The following is a 25,164-nucleotide window of genomic DNA, read 5'->3' as shown; positions in this document are numbered from 1 at the left end:
AAAATGTTGCTGTCAATTGTGCAACAATGAAGGCATTTTGTATAAGGATTTGAGGCTCCAATAAGGTTTTTTGTGTTTTAAGTCATACAATCTTTTTCATCAGGGAGAGCTTCTCCGGCTACTTCAAAAGAAGATAATGTTGCTTGAAAAAAACTCAAATTTGAATGGCTCTTACGCTGCCAGAGTTCTGATTAGAGATCTTCACTACAGTTGCTTCACCATTACTTAAGAAAAATATGACCCTCACTCAGGTTTCAATTATCGCAAGTACTGGGTCATTACAGAGTTCAGTGTACCTTAAAAGGCAGACCGCCGTAGTTAATGAGAATCCAAGCTGCAGATTTGGCAGGTCGTGTCACGGTTTTCGTACGAATCTCCGCTTCGTTGCTTGCGTCGGTCAGCACCGCCCTCTGAACAAAGGGGGCTGAGGGTAGGGGTCAGGGACACTGGCTACAGTAGGAGGAGGCTATTTGTGTGGCCTGTTTACAAGGTTACTCGGTTTCAACACCAAGCCCGCCTTTCTCCACCTTTCAGGCAAACCTCCGGCGTGAGGTCACACAGACGCCCGAGGGGCTCACTGGAGCCAGCATGGCAGCCTCCCCCCCACCACCGCCAGGACTCAGGAATTTTGCCCGCAGGGACCTACACCACGTGGACACACAGACTCCCGCTTCACTCCACTTTCTGCACCGGGAAGGGCGGTCCCAGCGACGCTCCAGGCAACGCCTCCGCTTCCGGCCAATGAGGAACGAGGGTCGCGTCGGGGCCTTCGCTCATTGGGTCTCGCTCGTTCCGCCTGCGGTGAACGCGAACCACCGGCCGGCTACTAAAGTCTGAGCCACTGAGTCCCGGAGCCTGGCTTTTGTCCGCTCGGTGTCGTCAGCCCGGCGTGTCTTTAGCTCCCTTTCTCCTGATTCTTGTGTCTCTTTCAGGCCCTGTCACACTAGTTTTCTAGTTTTATCTTCCTCGCTCTTTTTCTCTTTCCCTCCTTCGCAGCTCAGCATGCAGGAAAAAGACGCCTCCCTGTATGGTTTCCAGCCTCGCTTCCAACATTTCGCCACGCAGGCCATCCATGTGGGCCAGGAACCGGAGCAGTGGACCTCCCACGCTGTAGTGCCCCCCATCTCACTGGCCACCACGTTCAAGCAAGAGGCTCCCGGCCAGCACTCGGTGAGCTGGGGCTGGCTGGGAAGGTGGGGGGTGGGGCTGGTTTTGGGCGGGTAAAGAGAGATGGCTTATGCATAAAAAGGCGTGCAAGAAATTTATAAGATGGTTTATACATCAGGAAGGCACTCCAAAGGGAGGTTTGCTACACCCGTGATCTTCCTAGTACTAAATCTTTGTATTCGCTGGTCCAATGATCACATTTCTTTTGATAAGCAGGACTGGAAGGAACAGTTCGTCCAACTTGCCATATAGATTTGAACTGAAATTCATGTAATGTTGGCAAATTTGCGGTTCAGAACTGAGGGTCATAACTTTGTTGAATTACCTTCAGCAGAAAAAATTATAAAGACACGTAGGGAGTCAACCAAACAACAACAGCCGCAACAACCAGACTCTTCAGGGTCTGATAACTCACTTAGAATCAAGATCATGCCCAATGGCTGTATTGTTGTTATTAATAGTGATTTACTTGCTATGGGCTAGATACAGACTTACATGTAGTATGTCAGATGTATTACAAGTATGGTCTGGGATAATCCTCACAACCACCCTAGTCTGAACTAGGTTCTCATTTTTCTTATGAAAAAAACAAATGAACAAATTTAGGAATACTAAGTAACTAGCCTGGAGCCACATGGCTGGTAAATGGTGTATGCACACTGGGATTCCAACCCTGTTCTAGAACCCTTCTCTTAGGCATTTGGCTACACTCTGCTATACTCCAATAATACTAGTAATAATCTAACCCATTGCATCATTTAAGCAGTGTGGCTTAGTGATTAAGAGCACAAATCACCTAGTCAGAGGGGCTAGGTTTGAATTCCGACAGCACCTCCTCTGATCTGGGTGACCTTGAGCAAGTTGCCTAACCTATCCAAGCCTCAGGTTAATCCTGAGTAAAGGGGGTTAATCAGTACCTCCTACATAAATTATTGATATAGATGTTAAGCTTTATGTTACATTATAATTGCTCAGTAGTTCGGTATTTCACAGTGTTCACATTTATACTTTTTCCATTTGATCCTCTCAACAAGCAGGCCAGAGGGCAGGACAAATATTACACACTTTTTATACAAAAGGAACTGACCTACAGTTATAGATAAATGACTTGTAAGGTTTTGATGGAGCAGTCTTTGTTAATCCCTTTTGGCAACACACTGATGGGAATTTGAAGTATTTAAAAGTTGCAGAGCTTTTAAGGAAATCAGTTCAATAAACTTTGTAGGTCCAAAGCTTTGGTTATACTTCAAAGACCTCTTTAGTGTGTTGTTATGTAAGTCTAGGAAAATTCTTTTAAACATAGCCCTTTGTTTTGTGAGGTACAGTTTTAAAGGGCATTTCTACAACTGGTTTAGGATGCTTCTAGCTACTGTATTTTGGAATCAGAACGTGTACACAACCTGTTTTCCAAGCTTGTAGTCTGTTGCTGGTGTAGGGTTTTGTGAACGTGTGACTGTCCAAGCTTTAGCTCTTGGTACAAAAGTTAACCATTTAACCAGATATTAGTAATTAAATATTTTCAGAGAGCCAATAGGGGTGGTAAAATCTACAAATACCAGACACCTCTTAGTACCTTTAAAAACTCAGTGAAGAGCACTAAAGAGAACCTGAGGAGCTGAAGAGAACCATCTATTTCTCCTATTCCACTTGGAAAGCCATTGAATGGGTGAGAGGGTGGGAATTTGCCACTAAAATATGCCTCGCCCCCACCCCAGAGTTAAATCTCTGCAGTGAATAATTATGGAAACACGGGTGCCTTTCTGTGGCAGAAGCCACATGAATCCAAATTTTTTCTGTCTGGGGAGTACAAGTCACATCAAGGAGGTGATGGTGAGGGAGGGATGAGGATATCCCTGAACTGTATAAAATATATCTGCTCAGTTTGTCTAAAACAAGAAAACAAACAACCAAACTTAAAATATATAGATTTTAGTAATATATTACTAATACTAGGAGCTTCCGAATCAGAAACAATGTGTAAAAAATGGTTGTTGTGTTTTATTATGTGCTGTATGAGGCATGGGGAAAATATAGCATTTTCAGTCAGTGTTTAAATCCTAGGTTTGAATACTGGTTCTGATGTTCCCTATAACCTTTGGCTTCACTTTCCTAAAAGCCGACCATGAGTATTAAATAAAATGACTGAATGAATACTCCTAGTATGCTAAATGTAAAAAGAGCGAATTTTTAAAAATTGTGTGTAGCCACTTTGCCAAGAACTACTGTCTATTTTTTGAGTTGCTTTTGTAGCGCCAAGATCTGAACTCTGAGCATTTGTAGGATCTGTTCATAGTTTCCTGCAGGATGCTAAACAGGACTTGTATCACTTATTTCTTAGGAAATGAAATACAGGTTAGAAGTAAGTTTACTCTGTAGGCTCTGGTGATTCCCTTTTCCTGAATTCCCCAAGTTAATGGGTAAAGGTGAGTCTAACATCATAATAATGCTAATGGTAAAAACAACCCTTTCTCTAGTAGTTAGCACGTGTGAAGCACCATGTAGAGAACTTATTATACATTGTGTAATTTTATCATCACAACAGTTTTACAAATTAGTTTTTTGTATTTTATTCCCATTTTATAGGTACTGAGATTGACTTTAGGAAACATTAAGTAACTTATCTATTTGGCATACAGCTCATAAGGGGCAGCTATAGAATTCTAATCCAGTTTGGTAGACTTCAGAGCCTTTTCACACCATTGCCCCCAGAATATTGTTAAGCTCCTATTTATTTGTTTATTTTAAAGATTTTATTTATTTATTTGGGAGAGAGAGAGTGCATGCAAAGAGAGAGCAGGAGCAGGGGGGCAGGAGCAGAGGGAGAGGGAGCAGCAGACTCCCCGCTGAGCAGGGAGCACGATGATGCCATGCCAGGATGGTGGACTCGATGTGGGACTGGAACCCAGGACCCTGGGATCATGACCTGAGCCGAAGGCAGATGTGTTAAACTCCTGTTTAGTGGCAAGACATGTCATAACTAAATAATAGAAGATCATTATCATTGGATGAACCTCTAGTTGTGGAGGTGTCTATGTTAGGACTCTGATAAATAAACCTAAATCTCCTAGGATAAACTCTAACTTCTTTTCTTCAGGGTTTTGAATATAGCCGTTCTGGAAACCCCACCAGGAATTGCTTGGAAAAAGCAGTGGCAGCACTGGATGGGGCCAAGTACAGTAAGCGGTTTTCCATTTCAAAGTTTGTGAAGTCTAAAACCCATTCTTATATGTATAGACAAAGTCATAGAGGCACAGAATTTAGAATTGGAAAGGAATAAGGATTAGCTAATTCAAAACTTTTATTTTTACCAGGACATTGAATTTTTTTTGTCTAAGGTCCCACAGATGGCGTAATATGCATATGTGTAATTATTAGGTAAAAACAAATATGAATAGAGGAAAATGGCTGAATTTGCCATTTAGTATTCATGTAAATGCACTCTTCATCTGAAGGTGTCAGTATAAATAGATAAATATTAACAGAGTTTTGTAACACTACCTCTGAGAATATAAGCTTTCTGATACTCTGGTTCATTCACCTGATAATGCTTGAGAACAACACCAGGGAACATTTACCTGGTGCCCTTGATAATATGCTCTCAGAGATTAAGGATTAACTCTTTGTATCTTTTTTCGTGAAGGGGTGGATTACTGTTAAATCATTTTCATATTTTTTATATAAATGATACTGAATGAGGATAGAATAGTGAAGAGAAAATGAATCTTATGAGTTTTCTCATAGCAAGAGTGCCGGGGTTAGAAATGTTAATGTGGGTTTTTGGGGGTTTGGGGAGTTTTGTCTTTTGTTTTGGTTGAGGGGAGTTCTTTTTGAACACTAAACTTCTGTAATTTAGTCCTATAGAGGGAACATTATTTACTGCAGGGGGTGTAAAGGCTGAGTAGTCTTGTGGCAGACATTTTTTTTTCAAGTGGGCTCCAGAAAACATGGTTGTTTTTAACTGGGTTTAAAGTTTAGCTTTCTGTATGAATTGGACTACAGATGTTCTGAGTAGAGAACTGTAATTCTAACCTAAACTTTTCTGAGAAGATTTTATAGGAATTACATTTTTCAAGTTAATTGAATTATCCCTTCTACCAGTCACAGGTGATTTTTATCATTAAGGTGATGCACTGATATTTAGTCAGGATATTTTCTTTTATAGTGTTTAATGTGCACAATGCCGGGTGGTTTTCTTTTTTTAATTGTTTTCATTATTTTTGTTCTATACGAGATTTCAGGATCGTATTTGTTTAAAGGAAATTCCACACTTAAAAAATTTTAAAAACAAAAATTTTCAAATTTGCCAGGCGCATCTCAGGTCTGATTTTGAGTTTTGTTAAAATATTTGCTCAGTTGGATATCCATATAGTTAATGAGTGAATCTTACCTTAGCTCTGTTCCTCAGGTTTGAAATTTTTTTTAGAGTTTGTCGTTTTTAAACTGTAATTTAATTGGCAATTGGCCTTTAATCTCAGAACTTTGTAAAGAATTATTTCTTTGAAGTGTTTCAGAGAAATGCTACCACCAAAGCAGAATTACTTATTTTTTCTCTTAAAGATATTTTAGTTTTGAAATAGAAAGGGCGAGTTGGCAATTGTATTTTCATCAGGAGACTTCTTGTGTCTCAGTGGTGATGGCTGTCCTATCAGCAGAGAGAAGATCATAAAGTAATGCAAGGAAATACTGTAGGTGTTTTTCAACTGAGAGGTTTGACTTTTTTGACTTACTCTAACTTGGCTTTTATTTTAGGTTTGGCCTTTGCTTCAGGCTTAGCTGCCACTGTGACTATTACCCATCTCTTAAAAGCAGGAGACCAAATTATTTGCATGGATGATGTGTATGGAGGTAGGTGACCTTTCTCATGCATGTTGTGTCAGCTGATATTTTAAAGACGATAAAGTGGGTCCTGAATTATATTACCAATGTTACCAGGATTATTGATCATTTATTATCTTTTAAGGGTGTGACGGACCCTTCTGTCTTGGCCCAGACTTGGAAGAGCATAAACATTTAGGGTCTATGTTCTGAACTGCTTGTAAGAGAGATTGTTTAATAATAATTTTATTTAAACTGCTGGATGAGGATGTTGGACCTGATCAACTTTCAGATATATTCTGTTCCAGAGAAGGTAGTATTTAAAGAGAGAGGGTGTTCTAGTGTTATTTAAAATTTTTGCCTGCAGTGAAGATGAACTATAACCCAGGCCACTCCCAAAGAGCTTGCCTCTACCCGACCCTTAATCTCCCCTACATACTTAGGCTTTTGGTTTTAGGGAACCTTTGGAAAATTGTTGAAAATGTGCACCCCTTCCCCACAAAACTGGAAAAGTGTGCTTAAGACTGCACCCAATGTTTATTATTTTAATTTTAGGATCAAGGGGTCTCACCCCTTGAAGTCCATTATGGATCCAAATTTAAGAGCATCCATTCCAAACAGTTTAAATGCAAGTTACTTAAAGTGGTGAGTGGGAAGGTAAGGAAGACAGGTTGCCCTTACCTTTAAGCAAGACTGATTTTAAACTAAAGTTTAAAGAGTCAAATAAAACACACCTGATTTGACTCTTTAACCTTTAATTTAAAATCCAAGCCTTATATTCTTTACTATACAAGATAGCCAAATGATTTAACCCAGGTACAATTGCTGTTAGTTGTATTTTTATTGGTAATTGATACTTCCTTATATTTTTAAAGTATTTATACCGATAAGGAATGAACATTTCTCAGTACAATGTCCTTTCCATTTTGTCTGATTCTTTTCTGCCTCAGGTACAAACAGGTACTTCAGGCAGGTGGCAACTGAATTTGGATTAAAGATTTCTTTTGTTGATTGTTCCAAAACGAAATTGCTAGAGGCAGCCATTACACCAGAAACCAAGGTAACCCGGTTTTCAGTTTTGTCTGTTTTCTGTGTGCTGTTTTGTTTTTATCATTTTATTTACTAGAGGACATAATTTAAATTTGAATAACAAATTTTATTAGAAGGCATTGGAAACCATCAACAAGATTAGGATAGGTCTGGCTTCTCTGGAATATTACTGCATAATGGTTAGGTACATGAATTCCATAGCAAGATCCAAGTTCTAATTCTGTGTCATGGTGTATTATCATGGGCAAATTATTTAACTAAAGACTCAGTTTCTTCATCTGCAAGATGGGGATAATTGCACCTGCTTTATAGAAAGATGGTTGTGTAAATTAGATGAGATAAGGAATACGAAATGCTCAGTACAGTATGCAACACATAATAATTTAAAAAATTTGTTAGCAAAAGCATACAATTCTATACTGCATTACCAAGCTGCTTTGGTAACAGAAGTCATTACAGAGATTGGGTTGCAGAGAAGGAAGCTTGCCAAGACCCCAGACCCTAAGCACACTGGCCTTTTAAGAATTCTAAGCGGTACTTCAACAAAGTAATAGTTACAAGTAGAGAATGGGCCACGGGCAATCTTTAGCCTCCATCCTGGGAAGCTTGCATGCCACCGGAAGGTGTTTTGTGCCTGAGTGAATGGCATATGTGATATTCTTTCTTGGGGCCTCATTTAAATTCTGCATGGGTAAAAGAAGGACCAGTGTCTTTTATAAGTCAGCCCTTTCCAACTTTTTGCTAATGATTAAAAGGTTTGAATTGTACTCAAGATTATGTTGCAGTGAGTGCTAAAAAATGAAAACCTTTTCTCACACAAATAATTACTTTGAAGATTAACACAGGGGTGAGCTTTGAGTGATTAAGGTTTGTTTTCAAAGGAACTTGTTTTTTATCTTGCTTAGGAGAAAAGATACTTATTAAAATAGCTGGTCTGAGTCTTTCTAAGGGAGGAAAGCGAATTGTGAGTATGTTAATTCTTGTCAACAGAACTTTATGTAGTGGCTCTTACTGACTTGAATTAGTACGTTTTTTCCCCCTGAAGTATCTGCCTCATCATATGAAGTAGATTTTTTAAGTCCCTATAAAATCAACTTTGCATTTATTATTTTAATTATTTTTATTATAAATATAAGTAATAGATTCTTACCCAGAAATAATTTTTTATTGATTTTTAAAATAATTCATTTCTTGTAGAATACGCATTATTTTAATTACCTTATCTTTCCACAGTAAGACTCTAGAGTAGGAAGAATATTAAACTAGTTATCTTGCTCATTTATATAGTAATAAAGAATCATTAACCCTTTTAAAAAGAAAGCTGAGGTAATGTCATTCAATACAGTGGCATCTTGTTTAACAAACAGAATTCTGTTCTTTTCTTTGGTCTTTTCAGTCACTGTCAAGCATCTACTGTGTGCCTGAATTGTGCTAGGCTTTGGGGTATGATGCTATCTCTTTCTTAAATGAGCTGTGACCAGGTTTTCTATTGTGTGTAACTTCTCTCCTGCACTTTAAAACCCATGCTCTTCTAGTTCTGGGTACTTATTTTATAGTTTCTAATGCATCTGGCATTTTTTAAGTTAATATTTAGCATGTGTTTGGCATTGTAGGAATAGTTCTCTTTAATGAAAATTCTAGGCTGTGGTCTTAATGTTCTGTATTATTTACCTTTGAGAACAAAATTCCTAGACACTGAATTTTGTCTTTGAAATCCTTCCTCTTCTTAATGGAATGGAATTACAATAATTAACTTGAGCACTTTTCTTCTTATATGTAACATTATCTCATTTGATCTTTGTAACAACGCTATGAAATATTATCAACCCTATTGTACAGATGTAAAATTTGAGGAATATGGAGGGTAAGTTACTTAACTAAGACCTCTCAGAAATTAATGGCGGCTAGGATTCAGATTCAGCCCTTGCAACTTCATCACCCACATTCTTCCAGTGTAGTCTGCCAGATGGTTACAATATATAAGACATATATTGGCGCAGTATATTTTTATAAACTATTGTCATCTATTGAATTGTTTTAGCTTGTTTGGATTGAAACCCCCACAAACCCTAACCTGAAGATGATTGACATTGAAGCCTGTGCACATACGGTCCATAAACATGGCGACATCATTTTGGTCATTGATAACACTTTTATGTCAGCCTATTTCCAGGTAAATGAAAGTTATATTTTTGGCATAAATTGTAGACTACAGATACTTGTAACTAGGAAAGGAAAGACTTGTTTACATTAAAATCATTACCAAACTCATGGAATCTAATCATAGTTATTGATTAGACAGAGAATTAAAATTGGACCTTTTCTACCATTAGCTAATATCTTTTCAGCCAATCCTAGGTTCATATCCGGTATGGGGCTTTGTGTGTTTTAAATGTCTTAATTAAAGCTTTGAAGTTCTCTCAGGATGTGTAAACTCTCTGAAGAGCTGGCCTTATTATGTGATTTTATCTATCAGTGCTTTATAAACAGTAGGGACTTTAATGTTTATGTGCTGGTTATAAATCAGTTATGTTTTTTTATATATATATGGTGTGACTGAAAAACATGTTATATATTTAATATATATGTTTATTTTTAACTATATTAATATATAATTAAATTATTAAAATACATAATTAAATCTTAAGCTATATAATTTAAGATGTATTTAAATGTATTACATAATATATGTAATATATACGTTATCTAATTAAACCTGGCTAACCTTCTAAATGAAACGAAAACGAAAGCTATACTGCATGACATCTCAGTGGATGTCACACATATTATTTCTCCACTTTCCTCCTTTCTAGTTTCTCTTCCCTCAGTGCCCCATGCACTATGCCCAGCTCTCTATAGCTTTACCTTGTTTGTATTAGGAATTTCTACTCCCTGTTTCACATTGTAGCTGTAAGTACCAAGTCCTTTACAGTGCTCCTTTTAAACTATCTCTTTTCCTACCTACCCCTCTACATACATCTCTTCCCACCTCAAACCCTCCCATTCATCCTCCATTCCTTTTCTTTTTTCTCTTACTTTTTTTCCAGATGTTTCTTTCTGTTTTGTTCCTTTTGGTAGATCATCTAAGGATCTCTCTATAATTGATTAGTTGTCTGCCCTTTCCCCACGTGTTCTCTCTCTCTTTCCTCTGAACAGCCCAATCTGTTTCCTTTCCTTGTTAGGAGCTTACCTTCCCCTCGATGTTTCCTTCCTGCTTGTACCTTCTGATCATTCTTATTACACTTCCTGTACTTGGCCTTTATTCTGCAGAATTCCTGAAAACCCAGCTCATTTTCTGCTACTCTTAAATTAGGGCAGATGTTTATAGCTCAGTTGTTTATATTTCCCCCGCTTTCGTTTTGGGTCCCTGGAGTTGGCACAGGCTGCTGCCTTAGTTTGTATAAATCTGCTCTTCACCTTCTTCCATTTTATTGAGAAGGCACTACCAGGTTTATTTTGTATTCCTCACATTTCCTGGCTATGTTGGATTCACACAGCTTCATGGGCCACCTACCTTTGGCTCACGATATATCTTTGGCTGCTTCTTATATCCAGTAAAGCAGTCTATTTCCAAGTGAAAATCTCCTGGCATCATCTATTTGTCCCAGGTGATTTTCTGTCTTGGATTTGTTATCCCAACTCCTTATCCCATCTACCACTTACACTAAAGGCCACTTGACACAGCATAGGTTGCTCTAGCTGAGTCACAGTGAGTCCTGTATATTCCCAAAGAGATGACATGAATTGTTTTAGCCTGGGCCTGCCCAGATTACTCATCGGGCCCGGCCCTTTTATTCCCCCTGTTGCTGTCGCTAAAATAGGTCCAGTTTTTCTACCTTTCTGAAGCCCACATCACATTTCCGCATGCCAGGGACTGCAGTTTGCTTCCTTTCAATCTGGATTCATTCCAGTTGAGTTAATCAGAATCATGTTGTCCCTAAGTGGCTACATGTTTTAGTTGCATACAGTAGATCTTCTGAAAAGGTCCTCTCATTATTTTATCCTCATGAAAACTGGATATGTTCTCTTTCTTCCCTGCCTTTTGTCTTCTCGGTCTTCTATAGATGTCACAAAAGGCAAAATGGGCATACCATCATAAAGTTTCATAGTTTGAGAGTGGAACCTCTGGATTTACATAATCTAGATGTGGCTGCTAGCTCTACCAGCTTCTTCATCTGAATGATCTGTTTTGTTTTTCTTTCTTTTTCTTTCTTTTCTTTCTTTTTTTTTTTTTTAAGAGAGGGCAAGCTGGGGGAGGGGGCACACAGGGAGAGGGTGAGAGAGAATCTTAAGCAGGCTCCATGCCCAGTGCAGAGCCTGACATGGGGCTCGATCTCACCACCCTGAGATCAAGACCTGAGCTGAAATCAAGAGTCAGATGTTTAACTGCCTGAGCCACCCAATCACCACCGTTTTGTTTTTCTTAGTTCCTTTTCTTCATCTGTACAATAAGAATCTTAAAGTACTGATTTTATTGAGTTAGGTAAAATATTTTGTGTAGTAATTCACTGGGATATGTCAAATATTTAACATGGTTCTCCGCACTTAATGATATCAACAAATGTTATTTGTTTTCATTTTTCCTTTTCTCTTGACCACAGAGTTTACAGAATGTTAGCATTGGAAGAGACCATCATCTAGTTCGACTCCATCACTTTGGAGATGTGCAGACACCTATGTAGAGAGTGCTTTGAGTAATACCTGACTTAAAACATCCAATTTTTGAAACACCCCAAATGAAAAGTCCTATAGCCCCTTACACTAACACCTTCCAATGACTAAACAACGGTGAGATTAAAACACACACACACACACACACACACACACACACACTATCTTTTAAAGAAAAGGTAAATAGGCTCCTGGCTGGCTATCAGTAGAGCACTGACTCTTGATCTCAGGGATGTGATTTCAAGCCCTGTGATGGGCATAGGGCTTACTTTAAAAAAAAGAAAATGTAAATAGAAAGATATAGATAATATATTTTTTAGTGAATAAGTTGATTATAACTTTAATTCTCACTATAAACAAAGACATTTTAAGACTAAAGGATTGATTTGCAGGAAAATGGAGTGAGGGAAAACAATCCAAAGAAATTTCTTTCTAAGTGACTTCACGCGTGGCAAAACTAGTAAAATAAAAGAGTAATTAGGAGTCAAGATCATGGCACATCAAGTGAATAATCACAGCATACATTATCAGGTTTTAATGATCAAAAATCTAAGCATATTATATACTCACTTGACATAATAATTGCTAAATGTTTATGTCTATTACTTTATGTGTTTACTGAGTCATAAAATACCAGCATCCCTGCATTGTAAAATTTAGTAATACGCTTAGGACCAGCCAGCAACTGCTCTAAAGAAACAAGGTCAGGAGACCTGTTGACCTGAGTTTACCTGCTATTTCCAGAAAATTTGTGGTTTTGGACTGAGTACTGGGTTGAGTGCTTTGTATTTTTATTTGGTGGGAAAGATGAAGGGGAAAGATACCATCAGAGATCCTGGAAAATTTTAAGATGCATGTATTTTTGAAAAGGTAGAATAGGAATGAAATTTACAATAGCAAATAGGCATGTAATGAAGCATATTTTCAGGTGATTTACTATCTAAAATGAAACTCTTTTTTTTTTCCTTTCAGCGGCCTTTGGCTCTGGGAGCTGATATTTGTATGTATTCAGCAACAAAATATATGAATGGTAAGACATACATAGTCTACACTTTGAGTGTTCCTTTCCATGGATAGGTGAAAATACCATAGCGCTTGATACTTTGATCCTTTTCTTGTATTATTCATGTGACTCATGTAAAAAGTAAAAAATTTATGCTTTGGTTAAATATGCGATTTATTTATAGCAGACAAAACTATGCTCATGACTTATGAACAGAGGAGTAAAATTTACTTTAAAAAGTTACAGTTTTATTCTACTGACAGCTTAAAGAGAAACATTTAATTTTTATATGATTTTTATTTCATTTTTTATAGGTACAGCTTTTGGTACTATCAAATTGAATACAGTTTATTTAAACTAATTTTACAGGGCTTTTTCCCAGAGAGTTTTTTTTCAAGTGAAAGTTACATTTTAGAAATTGTAGAATGAAGAATAAACACACGTTGTTTTTAACTTAAAGGTTTTTGTTTTTTTAGGCCACAGTGATGTCGTAATGGGCTTAGTGTCTCTTAATTCTGAGAGCCTCCATAATAGGCTCCGTTTCTTACAAAATTGTAAGTATTAAAAAGTCCCAGAATTCCCCTTATCCTCTCACAGGGACTACATTTGATATTTTAGTCCCACTAAATGTTGTGAAGTGATAGCATTCTACTAATTAGGAAGAAATGAGAAATGGAGGAGAAAGATTCTGGTTTTTAAAGGAAAGCAGAAAAATTAGGATATAAAAATATAGTTAGAGCATAACAGGGCTTTACAACGTGACTCAAGGGATGAGTTTTGTTATTTTTCAAATCCATGTTAATTTTGACCATAATTAGGTAAAGCCCAAGTGAATTTTTAGTTTTCAGACTTATTAGATTTTTTTTCTTTAGATAAAGCATTTGAAATGATGGCTTTCTTATACTCTGTCTTTTATATCTGGAATGGTGGTTAACTTTAAATAGCACTTAATATATAAACTTGTATTTTTCAATAGATGTCTATTGAAACCATTTCCTATTTAGATGGTTTAGTTACGTCAAGTATGGGTAAGGGTTTATTTGAAGATGTTTAGTTTAAACCGTTCTGATTTGACAGATGCAAACATATTTAGGAATAAAGTAAATAAATATTAAATAAATAAAGGAAATAAGCATTAAAGTAAAAAAAACGCAAAAAAACACCAAGGAGGAAAACCAAAACTTACTGCTTGATTTATAAAACGTTGAGGCGAGGTACATACCTTGGAGGCATAGTAACTCCTAGGCTGCTTTAGACAAAAGCTAAATAGAATGTTGGTAGAACTTTCAGGAACAAAAGGAGCTGAATGCTGTTTTTTTCTGCTTATTCAAAGAAATGTAAGATTCAACGATGTGCAGTATGTCATTGAATGGAAATCATAGGACTATTTATGTTCATATTTGAAAAGTTCATATTTATTCATGTTTAGTTTGCAGGATCTTCATTTCCCCTCTCATTTTAAAGCCCATTTCTTTGAGTGTACTTTAGGCTTCATTCTTATGCTTCTGATTTGATACATTAATTTCCCCCCTAAAACTCAAATATTGGCCTTCGTAGCTCGTTTCTCAGAGTCACTATAAAGAAAAAGAGAGTGAGAGAATCTCCTGGGTCCCTCCCCGCCTTTCAGATTAACCCAGCATATGTTCATTTTACAGCTCTTGGAGCAGTTCCATCCCCTGTTGACTGTTACCTCTGCAATCGAGGTCTGAAGACTCTACAGGTCCGAATGGAGAAGCATTTCGAAAATGGAATGGCAGTTGCTCAGTTTCTGGAATCTAATCCTCGGGTAGAAAAGGTTATTTATCCTGGTATGTTGATAATGATTTCTTTTTTCTTTCTTTCTTTCTTTCTTTCTTTCTTTCTTTCTTTCTTTCTTTCTTTTTCTTATTTACTTATTTGAGAGGGAGTGTATGCAAGTGGGGGGAAGGGGCAAAGGGAAAGGGGAGAGAATCTCAAGAGGTAGATTCCCCGCTGGGCATGGAACCAACACAGAGCTCAGTCTCTCAACCCTGAGATCATGGTCTGAACTGAAATCAAGAGTCGACGCTCGACTGACTGAGCCACCCAGGTGCCCCAGTGTTGATATGATTTGTAAGCACAAAAGCTTACACTAGGATTTTATGGGTTATCCTAAGTATCCTGTGTATGACAGCTGTGGTAAGGTAGCTGCTTTCATGTATTTTAACGCTGTTCATCTATTATTGGACGCTGCTGTATGTCAGGCTCTGTAGGGGGTCTGGGGGGTGAAGATACACGTGGTCTGTGTCCTTGTGTTGCCTATAATCTAGTGGCTGCTTGGATGTTAGGAAATTGATTTTATGCATTGGATGCTCCTGCCATGGTCTTTAGCTTGAAGGCTTGTGTTTACTTGTCCCAAGATTGCAACATTGTACTTTCCAGTTGATTTACTTCCAGTCTTTCAGTCTGCCATTCTGCCTTAGCTCTTTTATCTGATTTAGGTTGGGACTTGCTCCTTACGCATCAAAATTCCCCTGAAGCTCTCTTACTTCCTTTTCAGATTTTTTCACCTCTGCCAACTCATGTGCAGTTAGCAGACTTATATATAACTCTCTGAATTTATTTTGCCAGTCTATTAAATTGTGCTGTGGTCTTAAGTAAATAGTTACTTTGAACCCTTTGAGGTGTTAGCCATGTGGTCTTGGATGGACAGGAGAATTGAGCTTGATTCCTGTCCTCAAGGAACTTAGATAAGCCAAGGCAGAACTACATATGAGATTAAATGCCGTATATGCCCTGGTTAAAGAGCTGTTGACTGGTGTGTATTTTGAATGGAGGGAGGGAGAAAAGTTTTCGCCTGTGCTTTGAAGAATGAGAAGCATTTGTTAGATGGGCATGGACAGACATTCCGATTCATTCAACAAATGTTGATTAATTGCCCACGATGGAGCAAGCTTTGAACTAGGGCCTGGGATCCAATTATTAACAAAAGAAATGGATTTCTCCACATAGAGCTAGTCTGGTGGATAAGACAGATGTTGAACAAGAAATTGCAGAATGATATAATTAATAGAAGGGCAGGGGCAGTCAGCAGGGAGAATGTTCCGGGTTAAAGGGACAGCTTGTACAAAGGTCCTGAGATGAAAAAAGTGCAGTACTGCTGGTGTAAGGAAAGTCAATGTAGCTCGAGCATGGAGAGGATAGAAAAGATAGGTCAGAATGAAGCTGGAGACCCAGAAACGGAGGCCAGAGTACAATCGTCAGATGTGGACATGGCGTAAAGCTCATCATTATTAGGCTTACTTGCAGTTTGCTTCGGCAAACGGTGAATTTATTTGTTCTGAAATTACATGTCTGACTCTAAAATAAGACTTTTATTATGCCTCATGATCACAGGGCTGCCCTCTCATCCTCAGCATGAGCTGGCAAAGCGTCAGTGCACAGGCTGCCCGGGGATGATCACCTTTTATATTAAAGGCACTCTTCAGCATGCTCAGACGTTTCTCAAGAACCTCAAGGTAAACTTTCAAAAGAGGTTTTTAAATCGTCGAGGTAAATTAACAGCAGTTCATGATCTCTCCTTTCCATCCAGCTCAGATTCATGTCTTTGTACCTGCAGGTCGCACCCACAGACCTCTGTATCATGAAATGCTTTAGGTTGGAAAATGACTTTGGTGCAGTGGCAGACATCTGAGTATGTTCCAGACAGGGCCATCAATTTGAGAGAGATGGAACGTCCTGATGCACTGGTTTTCAGATTTATTGAAAATTGAACCCCTTTTCCAAATGAAATATTATGTGAAACTTGAAAGCAATGTGCGGCTGGTGCACTGCACAAAGGCTGCTCTGAAGTCCAGCCTAGGAATGACTTTCCAAACCCTGTGCCTTCCAGGCTGCATCTGCCTGCGGTGAAGGAAGAGAGGCCTTTGTTTGAGTCTCACGCTGGCAGGAGGCTCTCGGGGCCCCTGGGAGAGAGGCCTCTGTAACTCCATACACTGGGCTTGCAGAGTTCATGCAGCAGATTGAGTGTTAAATACTGAGGTCGAACGCAGAGGCCGCTGCCAGATTAGTTATCTTGTACTGGTATCTAAAAGTTGTACTAAAAGCAGAAAGAGCGTGTATATTTAATTAAATACAGTTGTGAGAGTAATTTTAAAATACTTGTAAAATTATGACACTATAACACTAAATACAAAAACGGGTTTGGTTTTTTTCCCTACTCCAGGAGGGAGTTAAATGGATGTATTAATTTAGGAAGTGTTTTATTTTAACAAGTAAGTGTGTATAACTTGGTAGACTTGTCGAGATTTTTATTTAAAGGGTAACCACGGAGGTAGGTCTCAAATGTAATAATTCTGAGGTTTTAGGACTTATGTTAATGAAGTGTCTATCACTTTAGAGGGCCAAATCCGGAAGGTATGAGAGATTCACCTTCCTCAACTTGTAATGTTTTAAAAGTTTGCACATCATATGTCTAATCGGTGACATCAGTGTTACGGATTTTATTTTCATTTTTTCTCTGGGTTTCTTGCCCAACTTGTACTTTCTTTCATAACCACCATTTCTTAACCCGTGTCCGGGGCCATTTTATTAAAAACATTTAGTTTTGTATTTTTTTATTTTTACTTTAATTAAAGATCTAAATGAATGTTTTCTTTGCCATAGTTATTTACTCTGGCTGAGAGCTTGGGAGGATACGAAAGTCTTGCTGAACTTCCGTGAGTATATTTCTGTTTTTCTCAGTGTTTTAACGTTGACGTCAGCTTTAACAGTTGTTTGAAAAGGAATATGGTAAAATCAGGAGTAATTCAAGACATTTGACAAGAATAGCATCATGCTAGTTAATCAGAATGGACTCTTAACCCAGTAGAATGGAGACCCCAACAAAATCTCAGTGAGCTCTGTGTGTCCTCCCCAGTTTTGCTTCCTTCCGTTCTGCCTGAAGGCCATTCCCGTGGACTGTTATTTTAGGATCTCTGACCTCTGACCAAGAGCTGCTTGTTCTATCCCACTCTGCTCTGGGAGGGAGGTCAGAGACATTTATGAGAAGGGCTGATTTCAAGGCTCCTTGGAAGTGGGGATTGTGTCTCTGTTGAAATACTGCCATGCCCCTGATGGTCAGAAGAGGACCCTACTAGATGCCACCGAATCCCATTTATTTTCTGTTCTGTGGATAAACCTTGAATGACTTCATGTTTTCTGCAAGATAAACCCAAAATCTAACTTGGTATTCCCGATCCAATCAATTCATCTAATTTTATCAAAGCACCATAGGATATAGAAACATGCAGCCAGAGATCAGGTGCTCCAACAGCTTGTTTTATAGATAAGGAAACAAAGATTCAGAAAGTTTTGCTGGTTACTCAAATGTCACATAGGAATATGTTAGCAACTTCTCTCCTGAGGGTTTGCGTAGAGATAAGGAGAGGAGGTAAAAGCAGCCTGGATCTGGATTTGACACCTGCTCCACCAGTTACTCACCACTGAGCTTTAGTTTTTTCATCCATAAAATGGGATTAATAATTAAAATGACAATTACCATTTATTGATTACCTATCCCCCAAGCATTCCAGAGCTATCCTGATTTTATTGGATGGTACTCTACCCATGTTTTGTAAATATTGCAGTGGTAATAAACATCATTAGCTAATAATTTTCAAGAGCACTAAATGCACCTGGCATGTTTCTGTGTTTTAATTTGCATAATAACTATGTTCTGGAAGCACGATGTTGAGGGGTGTCAGGGATTACCAGAATTTAGGCACATTTGCTGTCCTCGCACAGTAGCTTGCGGCTTCTTGGAAGGAAGAGTCAGGCAATTCCACATAAAGTTTAAAAAAAATGTATGATACCCAAATAATTATTCAAATAACTAAGGTAACACAAATAGGTTTTTGTGAGTCTTTCAGAAGATGCCTGCTAGTAAGTCTGAATGCACAAGAGGGCACACTCAGCATATGAAATTGGGTTATTTTTCATAGTCATGAAATGTGTATTACTTTAAAGCTCTCTTAAAAATTGGCACCTCCTAATTTCTTCAGGGATTTGGTTTAAAGTTGCTTGGCCCTCAGATGTACCAGCCAGCGAGGCCATCACCCCGATGCCTGCTATTGGACGAGTGAATTAGGTCAGGGCTTGTCTGTTCTGTCACCCCTCATTCTGTGACTCCCAGCTGCGGCAACGGGTGCAGCATTGCAATAGGGGCGGGAGGAGGCAGAGCCAATGTGTGCTCGATTAGTCTTCCAGCCTGACAGGCACATTAACTCCGCAACCTCAGAAAAGTGACTTACATTGTCTCAGTCTGTTTCCTCGGCTGTAACATGTGCATAACCCTGCGCTCAGCTCTTAGGGTTGTTAGGGGAACATGGGGGGAAAATATCCCTAAGTCGATGCCTTGGTTCATACTAAGGGCCGAATAAATGTTAATTATTATTAGGAATTTTTGTTTTATTAGGCATCTGATACACTCCAGGTGGTTGCAAATGCTTTATATGTGTTCCTTCCATTAATGACTGTGATAAACTCTTGGGATAGGAGTTACATCCAACTTCTGTTCATTTAAAAAAAAATGAAGTAATGCACACAAATGACCTAGTAGAGTACCTGCCTCATGGTAAACCTATAATAAGTGATAGCTATTGTTATGATTTTAGATAAAGAAATTGATTGTGAGGACAGGTAACTTTTACAAGCCTACTCAGTGTGTAAAGGAGCTGATTCATGTGGAGGTCTATTGGGCTCAGAGGCCTAAGTTCTTATTTTTATGTGTACACTCTTTTTTGAGGAATTAAAAGCCTGAAAAGAGAGAACGTTTTTTATTTATTTAATTTTTTAAAAAGATTTTTAAAATTTATTTGAGAGAGAGCACACGTGGGCTAAGGAGGAGAGGGAGAAGCAGACTCGAGCGGGGCGAGGGGCAGAGAGAGAGGGAGAAGCAGCCTCTCTGCCGAGCAGAGAGCCTGACCTGGAGCTCGATTCCGGGACTCTGGGACCACGACCTGAGCCGAAGACAGATGCCCAACTGACTGACCCACCCAGGCACCCAAGACAGAACATTTTAAGGACGTTTGCATGTACAACTTCAGTAGAGTGATAAAAGAAGATACTCATTTGTGTTGACCGCATCTGAGATTTTCTGTCCCTGGATCTGAAGTGAGATAGGACGGAGCAACTTAGGCATTGATCTTCGGGTAGTGTGCCCGGAAAGGATGAGTGTTGGTGGCAGGGTTCACTAAGACTACTAGCCTCTCCTCCATGATGCCTCGGCCTCAGCCTCAGCCCAGAGTTTTCTGCCTCCTCTCAACTCTGGCGGTCCTTGCTGTCCACTCTTGTTTGGCATGTGCTGTAGACTATTCGGTTCTGTGAATTGTCACAGTGTTTGGCTTCTGCTTTGTTAGGTAGGGTCAAGAAAAATACCTCGTTTTTCTTGGTTTCCCAATTCTTACTGTGGTACTTGACCCACAGTAGGTGCTTTACCTTTATACACGTTAATGATGATGATGAGTTACTGGCTGGTTTTGAAAATCCTTCCAGGCCTCTACCTCCATTCATGGATTATGTGCTGAAATTCCTAATGCTCACTGGTTGCCACTGGTGTTGGTCCTGGGTTGTCTTTCCCTGATCTGCCTCACAAGGTGCCATTGACCGGGAGGGAATTAATTCTGGCTGGCTCTTGGTCCAACAAGTCTTTTTTAAGTTCAGCTGGGTGGTCATGGGGTATATGACTTCTGGCCAAGGCTTCATTCAGGCAGATGTTAAAATCCACAGCTGGAGGCTATCTTTTTCCCTCCTGCGTGGGAGTGCTTGATTGGCACCTTCAGTGTTTGGATTGAGTTTATTGATGATATAAAAAAGGATAAAAGATCTTAGTTTTCACTTACAATAGTGACTAGAAAAGATCATTTTCACAGTTCCTTATTTTTTTGCCTGTGAAAAATTATAGGCATATGAAGAATTTGGTATTTAGAATAGAAAAAAAACTGAAGATAATTGCAACTTATAAGACAGATACAATATGTTGATCAAAAATTTGCTCATTCTTTCTTTCAGGGCCATCATGACCCATGCATCAGTGCCTAAGAGTGACCGAGATGTCCTTGGAATTAGTGACACACTGATTCGACTGTCTGTGGGCTTAGAGGATAAAAAAGACCTACTCGAAGATCTAGATCAAGCTTTGAAGGCAGCAGTAAGTTTAATTATTTGGTGTGTTTGTGTGTTTAATCTTGGGGGGGTGGCCGCTCTCTTATTTTTTTTAAAGATTATTTATTTATTTGAGAGAGAGAGTGCGGAGGGAAGGGGCAGAGGCAGATGGAGAGAAAGAATCTCATGCAGACTCCCTACCAACCGCAGAGCCTGACATGGGGCTTGATCCCATGACCCTGAGATCATGAGCTGAACCTAAATCAAAAGTCAGACACTCAGCCGACTGAGCCACCCTGGCGCCCCGGTGGTCACTGTTCGGCCTCCCTGAATTCTGAAGGTTTCTTCTTCTCTTCTTATAATAGACAGGATATATAAATCTGCAAGGAACTCAGCTGAAGTGCAGATTTAAAAAACTGGTAGTATTCAGAAAAGAGTCCTTGGAAGAAGTGAAGTCTTTGCCTGCAGTTTTAATAACCTATTTTTCTTGTGCACTTTTGATGCAGCACCCTCCAAATGCAGGTCGTAACTAGCATTCCAGAACTGCTGGTAGAAGTTGCTTCCTGAGAAGATCAACTCTGTGTAATTGAACGGACCATGAATGAGCCTTTGCAGAATTTTCAAGTGAAAATTTTAAGGCACCTCATTACTTGTCAGAGTTGTAACCTTCCAGGGATCCTCCTTATTAAAAACTGTTTCCTCTTTCCCTTATTGTAACTGACAGGTCAATTCTGTTAATATCTTTTTGTTAATTTTAGTATACATTTGCCTCTGAAGGAGGTGGGATTTGTGCTGCTTTTGGGGATTGTGACCTTTTTTCATAGCTTACGATTTATATTGATCATGTTTACAATATAATAATTCATTTTTTTATGTTTTTCTGAAGAATTTAAATTATTAAATGAATGTTCTTAAATCAAGTGTGATTCTTGCATGTTGTCGAAAACAGCACTCAAAGCAATGGTTTACACATAATTATCATAAGCCAAAAATCAAATACTTGAAAAGCCTACTGTGAAATTCTGCTGATAAAAGGTTGTACTTACTATTTAAAAAAAAAATAAATAAATCTAATTGCCAAATGTATCCCATTGTGATATTCCTATATTATGAGGCATTGACTTGTTTTCCTGGGCCCTTTTAATACTCAACTCTCAGAGGTCTCAGCCACTTGCAGTAATTTTTGTAAGTTCAACTGTATAACTATCATGTCCAAATCTTAGTGTTTGCAGATTATAGATTCTGTCATGGAGGTCAAAAGCCACTTTTATAGAGGGACATACTACTTTTTATATTTTTACCTGTAACAGTCAACTTAATGAGCCTAAAGAGAGAAATGCTTAAAATAGCGTATTTTAGAGTAAAGTACATAGTCAGCAAGTGTTTGTTAATAAGTCATATGTCAAATAGGTTTTTTAAATTGTTTTTATATTAAAGGCTTTTAGTCATTTGCTGTTGCCATTTGTTTCGCCTTAAAAAAGCGTATCACTGAATGCAAGATAGGAGGCGAATACATAAGGCTATGTCTTACGTATTGTTCATATTTTGAGTTACGTGACAGAGTCTGGAAATTCTGGCTCTGGGCAGCAGCATTTTGAGGCTACACTGTAGTGCCATGGAAATAACGAAGACCAAGCAAATCAAAAAAGCAAGGACTATTTATTCCAAGCTTACAAGGGAGTCAGCTACTGTCATCTTGTGTTTTGACAGAGACTCAAAGGGAAGCAGAGCATAAAGAATTGTAGAAATTTTAATATGTGTTGACGTGGATGAGAAACTAAAATTTCCGTATATAAAACTGTCAGAGGACTTTTAAATGGATAATGTTTAATCACTGTCAGAAATGTTTAAAAAAAACTGAAAAATTAAGGCTGATAGAGGAGTGGACAAGTTTTGTAGTGTAGAAAAGGGAAGGTTTGGGGTGCGTGGGTGGCTCAGTCGGTTAAGCATCTGCCTCGGGTTTGGGTCATGATCCCAGGGTCCTGGGATTGAGTACCGCACTGGGCTCCTTGCTCAGCGGGGAGTCTGCTTCTCCCTCTGCACCTTCTCTCTGCTCCTGCTTGGTCTCTCTCTCTCTCTCTCTCTCTCTCTTTCTCTCTTGCAAAAATAAATGAATGAAATCTTAAATAAATAAATAAATAAATAAATAAATAAGGGAAGTTTTCAGGTATGCCCTGAGAGGCTGCTGGCATGGGGAAGCTGTAGGCAGCCTGATTTGAAGTAGGACACCTGCTGCAATTGGTTAGGGGTATATATTTGGCTTTGTAGGGTTGGTCCTCAGTTGAAAACAGACAAAAATTAGGGAAGCTGTCAGTTATTAATCAAGTGCTGGCCCTTTGGTGCCAATTGTTCCAGAAGTTAATGTTTAGCTTCCTGAATTGTCAGTAGAGATAGCAATCAGGTTTCCTGCAGGTCTGACTTAAAGCAGGCTGGCTTCCTCGGTTGTTGTTTCTAGGTAAAGGGTTTGGTTTTCTGGGGAGGTTGCTGCAGATTGTAGGTCAAAATTCTATTTTTATATATGGTCTATCGACTGTCCATTTGTCTATTCAGTCTGTCAGAGCTTCTAGTGAGCAGTAACCACCCTTGTATTAGTAAGGGTTCTCCGGAGGAACAGAACAGAGAGAAACACTGTTTGTGTGTGTAAAGAGAGAAAGAGATTAATTTTAAGTAATTGGCTAACGTGACAGTGGGGCTGGCCTGTCTGAAATATATGGGGCAGGCTGGAGACTCACTTAAAAGAGTTGTTGCTGTCTTGAGTTCAAAAATCTGCAAAGCAGGCCAGCAAGCTGGAATCTCAGGGTTTCTGTGTCGCAGGCTTAAAGCAGAATTGCTTTGCCTTCAAGTGAGTGGATGAAGGACACCCACATTATGGAGCCTGGTCTCCTTTACTCAAAGTCTACTGATTTAATGCTAATCACATCTAAAAATTATCTTCCCAGTGACATCTGAACTGGTATTTGATCAAACAGCTGGGCACCAGAAGCCTATCCAAGCTGACACATAAAATTAACCATCACAGCCATGTTTCAGGCACTGTTCCTTACTGCCTGCGGAGGCACCGTCATTTATTAAACCGTTTATTATGGTTTACGAGGTTTATCCACAACTTTTGGTTATCTGCAAACACGTCTCTCTCCATTAACATAGTTTGCACTGAGACAATGGTTTAGTGTTTAAACAATGCACCCTCCACCTCCCGCCACCTTCATAATACATCTGGCTTTGTAGAAGGGAAATAATTAGACACGTTCTGGTGGGGTTAAATGAAGTCAGGCTTCCAGAACACTAATGTTCACTGAATTGCTTTATAGGGCATTTTACTCAAAATTCCATTCTAACCTCGTGTTTGCCACATTCACTGTTGAAATTCGGAGTGAAATCAGTATCTTATACCATGGCCACTGGGTACTATCTTAAGTAGCCACATAGCATCGTGTTTATTATATTCAGCTAGATAACATGTAGGGGAACACATTACAGGCATGGTAAAGTAGAACACGCTCATTTCTTTTGCTTGTGGCTCAGTTTAGTCATGTATTTGTATCTAGAACTTATTCATAGCCGACTTCTGGCTGCTTTGTATTACATAATAAGGGAAATGGCTCTTACTCTTCCACTCAGTTCTCTTGTATGTTTTCTTAGTTTTTTAGTGAATTCTGTCATTGGTAAGGCTGGTAAGGCCATCCATTATTTTGGAATTTTGTGCCAAAGCCTACTAGTTCTGAGATGTGAGGGGTAAACAGAAAGTAACAATGAAATCTGGAATATTTTTTAAAAATTAAGACATCCTTTTTAACCACAGAGTAGCCTTAAATGGCCTGAATTCCATGGAGAAGCCAAGAAACACTTGGGAACTACAAACTTATTTTCACAAAGATGGAAATCTAATACTCGGTAATTCTGTAAAGTGAAAATAATACAATCACCTAATTACTCAGGTGGACCTAAAGAAAATTTCAGGGCAGAGGAAAGAAAGCTTGCAATGCATTTTACAGAAACACAAAAGAGAATGCAAATGCTCCATAAGAAAACCATAAGGCCAATAGCAAAAAAAAAAAAAAAAAGAGAGAGAGAGAAAATGATTAAGCCAAAAGTCATCTAGTGATAAAAGTAGTATTATTCAAAATAAGGAATCTTCTCTTAGAAATTATCCAAAGATAAATAAATAAGAAAAAAAAGAAAGTTTCTACCTCCACAGTAAAAGAAATCCTGGTGCCATTTGCTTCATCGTACAAATGCAAACTTAGAAAAAAATAAGTGCAATGAAAAGTATAATTGCTTTGGGGTAGAAATTAAAGATTAGTTGAAGAAAGGATTGCTGTATGTCTTTTTTTTTTAATATCCACATTTGGTTCAAT

At 38.6% G+C, this 25,164-nt stretch overlaps 1 protein-coding gene across 2 annotated transcripts in view; it reads left to right on the top strand.

Annotated features, from left to right (window-relative positions):
* Positions 1–440: 440 nt before the first annotated feature.
* Positions 441–25,164, top strand: part of CTH (cystathionine gamma-lyase) — a 37,396-nt gene continuing 12,672 nt past the window's right edge. The window contains exons 1-12 of one of the 2 annotated variants that reach the window (XM_026497818.4): positions 441–1,170; positions 4,262–4,343; positions 5,917–6,012; positions 6,933–7,042; positions 9,074–9,205; positions 12,676–12,733; positions 13,183–13,260; positions 14,362–14,514; positions 16,061–16,182; positions 17,330–17,382; positions 20,714–20,852; positions 21,313–21,892. In XM_026497818.4, the coding sequence (XP_026353603.1) occupies positions 1,003–1,170; positions 4,262–4,343; positions 5,917–6,012; positions 6,933–7,042; positions 9,074–9,205; positions 12,676–12,733; positions 13,183–13,260; positions 14,362–14,514; positions 16,061–16,182; positions 17,330–17,382; positions 20,714–20,852; positions 21,313–21,339 (1,218 nt within the window). In that variant the 5' untranslated portion in view covers positions 441–1,002 and the 3' untranslated portion in view covers positions 21,340–21,892. Of the gene's footprint in view, positions 1,171–4,261; positions 4,344–5,916; positions 6,013–6,932; positions 7,043–9,073; positions 9,206–12,675; positions 12,734–13,182; positions 13,261–14,361; positions 14,515–16,060; positions 16,183–17,329; positions 17,383–20,713; positions 20,853–21,312; positions 21,893–25,164 lie in introns of those variants that run through there. The other variant, XM_057310562.1, reaches the window with a different exon arrangement.

This window comes from Ursus arctos, unplaced genomic scaffold (genome assembly GCF_023065955.2).
Source record: "Ursus arctos isolate Adak ecotype North America unplaced genomic scaffold, UrsArc2.0 scaffold_12, whole genome shotgun sequence".
Taxonomy (NCBI): domain Eukaryota; kingdom Metazoa; phylum Chordata; class Mammalia; order Carnivora; family Ursidae; genus Ursus; species Ursus arctos.
This window is presented reverse-complemented; position numbering and strand designations above follow the sequence as displayed.